The sequence below is a fragment of the Lissotriton helveticus genome, chromosome 3_1 (assembly GCF_964261635.1).
Source record: "Lissotriton helveticus chromosome 3_1, aLisHel1.1, whole genome shotgun sequence".
NCBI lineage: Eukaryota > Metazoa > Chordata > Amphibia > Caudata > Salamandridae > Lissotriton > Lissotriton helveticus.
In genome coordinates this window covers 1,140,359,833-1,140,368,852 of record NC_136061.1, presented here as the reverse complement: position 1 = coordinate 1,140,368,852, position 9,020 = coordinate 1,140,359,833, and the positions used below count along the sequence as shown (strand labels likewise).

Sequence of the window (9,020 nt, the reverse complement as noted above, 5' to 3'; positions counted from 1 at the left end):
ACTTTTCTAAGGAGCAGGGGCATAACACAAGCCCCTATAGTCCCCGCACAGCAAGGGGGACTCCAACCCTGTAAGAGCCTCCCAATCCTTTAGGGGGATCCTCATTACAGAGCTCGCCGGTAATCTGTGTTATGGTTACCCTTTTAAAGTTTTCAATCTTGCTATTTTTATGTTCTGGGAAGTGTGGGGGCACTATTTGTTTGTCCTGACAAATATTAAAGTTGTTTTGATTAAATTAGAAAATATTAAAATCATAGGTGGAGTGAACTTAACACTGATTGAGAAGTTAGCTTTTTTAGGTCTCGCCTATGCAGCGCGCATGTGCTGCGTAGGAAAAAGACCTTTTGGAATCGATTCTTTTTCCCCCTAAAAACGTGCACGCGTTGCATTGCTTTCAATGGCAACGCATGCATGTTTCGCGATTCCCTTGCGGGAGCGAGCTTTGGCGCCATGTGTTAGCAATTATCGCTCCTGGCACTGCTCGCTCCCGCAAGGGAAACGGTTTCACTTTTGCCAACACGTTTCTTTACTTTTAGCGCGATGCGCGTGCGCTTGTTTTTTATAGCAGACATTTTCAGGTTACCTAGCTAGCTAAGTAAGAACCCTGGCTTGGCTCTCCCTGTTTTCTGGCTCGCCCCCCTCAATCGCGTAGACAAAGCTTTCACTCACTTTATGCATGAAATTAATCTACTATGCATCTGAAAGATGCTTTAAAAACATGTTTAACATCACTTTAGTGGTCGGCTTAGTTGTGCTTTCGTGTGTCAAGTCTTGCTTTCCATAAATTACCGTTTTCTGATGTGATTTGCCTCTTGGTAAATTCTAGGTCTTGGCCCATTCACCGTCATCATGGCCTCCCCGGGTGTGCAGCAAATAGGAGTTTAATGCATCTCTCTTGTGTGTGGAGGTCCCTACCAAGCCTACCAAGCGTTTCAAGCCTTGCAATTCCTTATAGTTCAGTTCCACAGGTCAGCCCGGGAGAAGTAACTTTCTCAGCGGGGTCCTGCGAGCCACGAAGTTGCCATTCGGAGCAGGACAAAGGGAGAGGGGCGGGCTCGGGCAGCAGTGAGAAGAGAAGAGGCTGAGCCTAGAGGGTTTAATAAGCCTCTTCATTTGACGCCTTAGCAGATACTGGCGGGATTAGCAGACGTTTTAATCGGGGTACACTTGGGAAGCAAAGAGTAAAGGCGATTAAGTAGGTAAAGACGAGGTGGTGATGGACTCTCCAAAAGCAGAGCTGTGAGAATTTTTTTTAGCAGGGGTTCTGTGGAGGAGAGGCGGAAATTGCGTAGGTGCCACATCCGCTCCTTGAAAGGGCCCAGCATCGCGTATTTTAAATCACAGGACTAGGAGTATTCAAAAACAACAGGAGAGTGCACTTTGTTTCATAACTTTGACTCCGTAACTATCACATACCACTACATATGGCCCATTATGTTGAGGCCTGCGGCCGGGATCTGGGGGTAATCACCAGACACTTGATTAAATCCTAGCATGCTCAGTTCAGTCTTCCAGACTTAGGAGGTAAACAAATGTGATCTTACCTAGCTGGTCCGTGCAATCAAGCACACCACTAAATGGCCGGGTTTTCCTGTAGCATCCTTGTGCATTATAGGATAGTTTTGGTTTATTTCAATGTAACTAATTGCACAGATAAAGCTGCAAACAGTGGTTGTGACTACCCAAATGATCCTTCCCATGAGCATTTCGCACCAATAACAGAGGGTATGTTTTTAGCTCACACTTGAACCATGATGACAGCTGGTCTTATTCACTGAAGTCTGTTTGCCGACCTCAGACGGATGGAAGGCTGTGACCACCCCACTCGAATTTATATTTTCAAATTTGAGATTACATCGGAATTCCAGCCTCATGTGCATTATCCTCCAGAGCATGTGCCTTCATTTCTAGTTTCATAGCAATTGGCTGCAAGCCAATAAGTTCTGTCATATGAGCAGGAGGGGAATTATGGTAATAGAAGTGTGTTTTTAGTGTCCAGATCTTTGCATCTTAATGTTTTTGAAAGTTAATTTACTAAAGAGGGCGGGACACTGCAATGGAGGGAGCTGGCACTGCAGGGCAAAACTGTGTCCGCCAGGCAAGCTTGGCGATCTCCTGCATGAGCTCACATCTTTTGTGAATTAAGCCAGAAATCGTGGTGAGGCTGGACCACCTTAGCCCATGCAGGGCTGTTGGCATTAAAAGTGGGATGAAATAGTGCATTTGACTGCACATCGCCAATGTCTTACTAGTGGTCACCGAGGAGCTCTTGTCCCTTGCGGACACAAAGGCCTAGGTGCTGAACTTCCTGAACAGTATGCAGGGCCACTGGAATTAAACGATTCTGAGGCCACTGTTTTTTTCACAATAACAAGTATTTGCTGCATTTGCCACATATTCCACAATCTGCTGCATAATCTGCAGATTATTTATTTTTTTAAGTTTCTTTCTCAAATGGATTAAAAGTTACCAGAAACGTGGCAATATGTGTTTGCGCACATTGGAAGACCCTTCGAAAAATTTTACTGATCATGTTTTAGCAGCATATTAATGTATTTGATTGCGAAACTGGTGCTAATGAAGTGAAATCTTTGCCCCAACAGCATTGCCGTGTGTAAAAATGACAAAATAATGAAGTAATACTATTAAAAAATGTACTTCACGGAGCCGCATAATTTAATTTTTACTCACTGCATAATTTAGTCAATCCTGCTGCATAATTTGGTGCTCCTCTGCTTCATAATTCCAGTGGCCCTGACGATATGTGGTGCTGTTCCACTTTACCTCCATAGCTTTCTTGATGCATTCTTGATGCCCTGTCCCAATTGAAAGCATACCTGCGTGCCTTACAGCTGGGGCATGTTTGAACTCTCTGTGTTGGTACAGATAGCACAGTATATTGAGCAGCAGCTTCAAACCCCAGATTTTAAATCTTGTAGGGTCAGTTATGCTTTTCATCCGTCGAAATTCTGAAATAAGTAGTCATTGCAAGTGATGTAGTTTTTTTGCACTTAATTATTAACCCCTTCCATGCTCATGACGAGCTCAGCTCGTCATGCAGTACACTGCTCGTGTGCTCATGACGAGCTGAGCTCGTCATGAACAATGGGAAATCTGGAGTAACAGCACTCAGGGGAAATTGCCTTAGCACTAATGTGGTTAACCACCATTTGCTTGGGGTAGTAGCTATCTAAATATTAGCTTATGTTAAACTTTTGTGTTTCCCTGCAATACATTCAGAACTGTGGGTTAGGATGTTATTAAAAACAGACTGACTCGCTCTCACTGACAGACTCTCTCACTGACTCTCCCACTGACTGACTCACTCACTCACTCTCACTGACTGACAGACTCTCTCTCACTGACTGACAGAATCTCTCTCACTAACTGACTGACTCACTCTCACTAACTCACTCTCACTGACTGACAGACTCTCACTGGCAGACTCTCCCACTCTCTCACTCACTGACTGACTCACTGACAGACTCTCTCTCACTGACTGACAGACTCTCACTGACTGAATCGCTCACTCTCACTGACAGACCCTCTCACTGACTGACAGAATCTCTCTCACTAACTGACTGACTCACTCTCACTAACTCACTCTCACTGACTGACAGACTCTCACTGACAGACTCTCCCACTCTCTCACTCACTGACTGACTCACTGACAGACTCTCTCTCACTGAATGACAGACTCACTCTCACTGACAGACTCTCACTGGCAGGCTCTCATTGACAGACTCTCATTGAAAGATTCTCACAAATTCTGACTGATAGACTTTCACTGACTCACTCTCACTGACTCTCTCTTTGACTCACTCTCTCACTGACTGGCTCACTCCCTCTCGCTGACAGACTCTCACTGACTCTCTCTCACTGACAGTCTCTCACTGACTCTCTCACTAAATCTTCCACTGACAGACTCTCACTGACTCTCTCTCACTGACTTTCACTCTCACTGACTGACTGACTCTTTCACTCCCACTGACTGACTGACTCTATCACTCTCACTGACTGACTGGCTCTCTCACTCTCACTGACTCTCTCACTCTCTCACTGACTCTCACTTTCTCACAGACTGACTCTCACTCTCTCACTGACTGACTGACTCTCTCACTCTCACTGACTGACTGACTCACCCTCCCACTGACTGACACTCTCACTGACTGACTCTCTCACTCACTCTCACTAACTGACTAACTGACTGACTGACTGACCTTCACCCTCCTGTTATTTATGCCCCCCATAACAAAAAACACAACAAGCAACCATTGGGACAGGCAGATACAAGTTACCAGCATTGAAAGGACAAAAACAACTCAAGACCTGATTTTGAATACTTTTTTAATATGGTCGTTCAGTTGTACATAACGCTTTTTTGGTCATATCTAAGGTAACAAAAATGCTTCTGACACTTCATTATTATAACTTTTCAGCATGCTGCAGACTTCTGTACAGCATAGCTTAAAGACATAGGTAAATTCAATATCTCTGGCTAAACACTTATAAATTCCCAAGGTGAGACCTATTGGCTATGCCATTGCTTGTTTCCCTATCTTTTGGTTCCACCTAGAGGTGGCATTTTGGTTGGAGAGCACTAATGTATGGGAACCAGGGTGTGACACTTACACCTCCCATGCCCATTTAATACTGTTAACGTAGCAGATACACAGTAAGCAGGCAATCGGGTCTAGGATTACACTTTTAACGTTTTTTATCTTGCTATTTTGATGTTCTGGGAAGTGATGGAGGGATTGTTTGTTTTTTCTGACGAATTATGAAGTGTTTTGGTTAAAATGGAGAATAGTGAAGTAATAGGTGGCTTATCTTTAACACTGAGTGAAAAGTTAGCTTTTTTTCCCTACCTTTTGGTTACCCATAGGCGCTACTTTGGTTGGAGAGCTCTAATGGTTGCAATCCAGGTCAAGATACTTACACGTCCCTCTCCCATTTAATGCTTTCAGCAGCGCGGATTCGCAGCTAGCAGGTACTTCGTGCTACGATCACAGCTTTAACGTTTTTCATCTTGCTATTTTAATGCACTGGGTAGTAGTGTTGGGAGAACTAGTTTGTTTTCCTGACAAACTATAAAGCTTATTTGGTTAAATTAGAGAGTAGTGAAGACGTGGATGGTGTGAATTTATGTTGGATGAGAAGTTGGGAGGATTGATTAGAAGTAGGGATAAGGAGAAGGTCTAAGGGATGAGAAGTAGTGATGATGGAAGAGAAGTAGGGATGATGAATGAGAAGAAGGGATGATGGGTGAAAAGCAGGGATGTGAAGCAGAGATACTGAATAAGAAGCAGGGATGATGGATGATAACTAGGGATGGTGGATGAGAAATATGGAATGGGAAGTAGGGATGTTGGAAGAGAAGTAGGGATGATGAATGAAAAGTAGGGATTAGAAGTAGTATTGGTGGATGAGAAGTGCGGATGATCTATGAGAAGTACTAATGTGGGATGAGAAGTAGGGATGGTGGAAGAGAAGTAGGGATGATGGATGAGAAGTAGGGATGAGAAGCAAGGATAAGGGATGAGAAATAGGGATGATGGAAGAGAAGTAGGGAGGATGAATGAGTAGTAGGATCGATGGATGAGAGGTAGAGATGAGAAGCAATGGTGATGGATGAGAAGCAGGGATGAGAAGTATGGATGATGAATAAGAAATAAGGATAATGTATTAGAAGTAGGGGTGGTGGATGAGAAGTAGAGATGATGAAAGAGAAGTAGGGATGATGGAAATGAGAAGTAGGAATGCTGGATGAGAAGCAGGGATTATAAAAAAATAAGTAGTAAACATGGATTAAAAGTAGGGATGATAGATGAGAAATTGGGATGAGAAGTAGGGATGAGAAGTGGGGAATGAGGATGTCCTAACATGGATGCTGGAGGACGTCCTAAAATTGATGCTGTACTAGCGGCCATCTTAATGTACTACAAATAGTGGACTCAGACAGTAGCTGGCATGCAAATGGATGCATTATATTTACCCCACCCATCTCCATCTTGGGGATTTTCAAGTGCAACAATACATTAGTTTTCAAAAACATTCTAGTTTATGCTGTGAATGGGCATTCGAATGTGAATACTTAAAAGAGCGGATAAGAAACACCAGAAGACCTCGACCAGCCCCCAATAATACCATTTGAGAGCAAAAAAAGTGAAAATGGGGCAATTAGAACCGGTGGGTTTTCTACAGCAAAGAAACTGGGAAATATACGTTTCTGAGTACTGAAAATGTTTCCAAAGAATTATGCTGAGACCACCACACCTTCGGATATGTTTAATTCAAGAGATGACGTCGAGTCTCATTCTCACAGTCACCGCATAGTTGGGAAATGTTACAGCTGCAGCACAATTGGATCAGCCTTACTGACATCACTCCTGGAAAGGAAAAAAAAACCTTAAATGAGCTGAGGGCCAGATGTGGGAGAAGAATTTAGGCAGCCACTGAGAGCTTTACTACTGAAGCGCCTCTTCACGATTCCCTCCTGAGCGCTGCAGGCTTCCAGCCGCACAATGATGCTTTTCGTGTACTCCCTGGTCGGGCAGTGGGCTCTGGCCGCGGGGTGGGGCTACAAGGACGGAGTGCTGCGGAACTCCATATGGCTCGGTAAGCGTTCTATCTTACAGATATGAGGAAATGTCCCCTTATCAGCAGACCCTAAACATAATGAATTCAGACAACGACGGGCGAGCATGCTACAGGGAAATACGGTGGTTGCCAGGTCATAGTAAAATAATATGGGTTAATTCGAATATTTTATTTTCCCAACGCGAACTCAAAATTGTTTTCACAACGCGAACTCAAAATTGTTTAAGTTTCCTGTACAGTTTTCGGGTTTCTTCCGATTGATGGTTGGGTCAAGAAAACGTTACCACAGTTATTATGTTTTCTCTTTGCTCAGATCCCCTTTGATATTTGATGCCTGGTTGTATATTTGGATTGTGAAAATAAAGTGCGTGGGCAGCGGGAAAGTGCGCAACGCACTTTCTTTCTCTTTTCTGTGTGTGGAGTTACCTTGACCTGCTCTTTGAAGACTGGTCTGGCAAGGCAAGAGGGGCAGCCCAAAACAGACGTCCTGAAAGAATTAGCTCTCCCTGTACTTTTAAGGCATGTCTGAGCACTGGCTTCAGTCATAAAACAGTAGCATCTAAGCAGACAGAATTAAAGTGACTACGTTCACCCTTATGCGTAACGTGCAACAAATTAACGTATGACGCAAAAGGCCTCTTTTTACAGTAGCTAGTAATGGGGGAGGCTAGGCAGTTTCATGAATGGTAGGGGCAATGGTGCAATCAGATCAACTGATTGAGCCAAGATCACACAATTTAATAGGGTCCAAGACTGGCGCGCCTCTGTCCTGGCTGCTCCCCCGCACCCAACTCTTTCATAGATAAATGCTCTGTTTGTATTTTGTTAATACGATTTGTGTGGAAAGTGCCTTGCTCCCACGTTTTCAAGTTCTTTAAAATTACCCTAAAAGTGATGTCTCAAGTGCCAAGGGGTAGAAGAGTGAGTGAGTCTGGCGATAGTGGGCGTTAACGAGATTCAGCTGCTGCTTGCGTCTACGTATCTATTTCACTGGCAACCTGCTGCGGTGTCACGTGACAAGATTTTTACTTGTTTCACCCGTGTTTGGTGATAATTTTACAACCATCCATGAGTTTTGTAGTACCGAATTTATATAGATATCACTATATCTGCACATGGCCATTTTCCAAGCATTGCTCATGTTGACTGCTAATACTAAGCCATTTGTACATCTGGAATCTGACTTTCATATGAAGATACTTTAAGAACAGGGAGTTCCCTCTGGCACGTGAACACTGAGACCATCTGTGCATTAAGTGAGACAGGACTGTAAGTGCACCCTCCTCTCGCCTGTTTGCTTTGAATGTGCTTGGTATTTTTTTACATAAATAATGAGGCATGATTAAAACAAAGTACAGATGTAGACTCCAAGACTAGCAGACGACGGGACTAGGAAAGCTGCAATCAGACTTCTTTGCAGGGGAGCGGAAAAGGCATACTTCAGGCTTGTTTCTACAAAGAGTGAACCGCAGTGTGTGCATCTCATCTGTCCCCATCTTAATTTATGGCCAAATATGTGAAAAGCCAATGCATCAATGTGTGTGTAGTACATCAAGGCCTGTAGCGCAGCAGCGTGTGTATATGTTCGACTGTACATTGTACAAAGTGTACAGATTCGTTTATTAAGGCATACCGAAATGAAACACATGAGGCAACAATTATGCTCGGCACCCCACAAACCCGTTGATTTTCAAGAAAATGCAGTCAAAAGACTTGCTTTCTCATTGTGTAGTGAAATACATGGAGCCTTATTTACAAGGAATTACCGCAGGGCAGTGCCGTGAGCCATTTGGCTGCGCTATGCTGTGTTAATTCCAAAGCATAGGAATGTGTCATATCTACAACGATATGACGGATCCCTTTGCTCTCCCCTGCGTTGGTGCACAATTAGCTGCTATGCGCCGACGCAAGCACCCTTGCACCATGGTGCAAGAACGCCTGCGTCACGAGGATGATTTTTTTTGTGCAGAAAGTCACACCTTCCTGCTCAAAAAACAATCACAGAATGCATCATGCATAGAAAGAGGAAAAAAATGCAGAGATTCTTTGCACCTCCCTACGCCTCCCCTGCGGAGGCGTAGCAATCTGACGCGTTTCCAGGTTTACGATTTCTCGTATATCTGGAAATGTGGCAGAAGCCATGGATGTTGCATGGGAACACCCACAGCAACACCCATGGCACGTCCCTTTCACTCAAAGTGTTGTGTGTAAAGGAGCCATATTTACAAGGACATGAAAATCCACGCAGGCTTCATCTGCCACGTGAAAGGAGGCATAATCTTGCTATATTTTCCAAATATACTAGTTGTTTGAGGCTTCTGCGAAGGTAGCAAACTGGAATAAGGTGCAGCCCGTAAAACGTGGCCAGTCTGATCCCCGAGTAGTCACAAAAAGCATTTTCCTGATCAAAAATACGTGAT

The 9,020-nt window shown here is 44.0% G+C and overlaps 1 protein-coding gene across 2 annotated transcripts in view; it reads left to right on the top strand.

Annotated features, from left to right (window-relative positions):
• Positions 1-6,456: 6,456 nt before the first annotated feature.
• TNFAIP6 (TNF alpha induced protein 6) overlaps positions 6,457-9,020 on the top strand; it is a 254,345-nt gene continuing 251,781 nt past the window's right edge. For both annotated transcript variants that reach the window (XM_078683865.1, XM_078683864.1), the window contains exon 1: positions 6,457-6,618. In XM_078683865.1, coding sequence (XP_078539991.1) covers positions 6,525-6,618 — 94 coding nt within the window. In that variant the 5' untranslated portion in view covers positions 6,457-6,524. The remainder of the gene's footprint in view (positions 6,619-9,020) is intronic.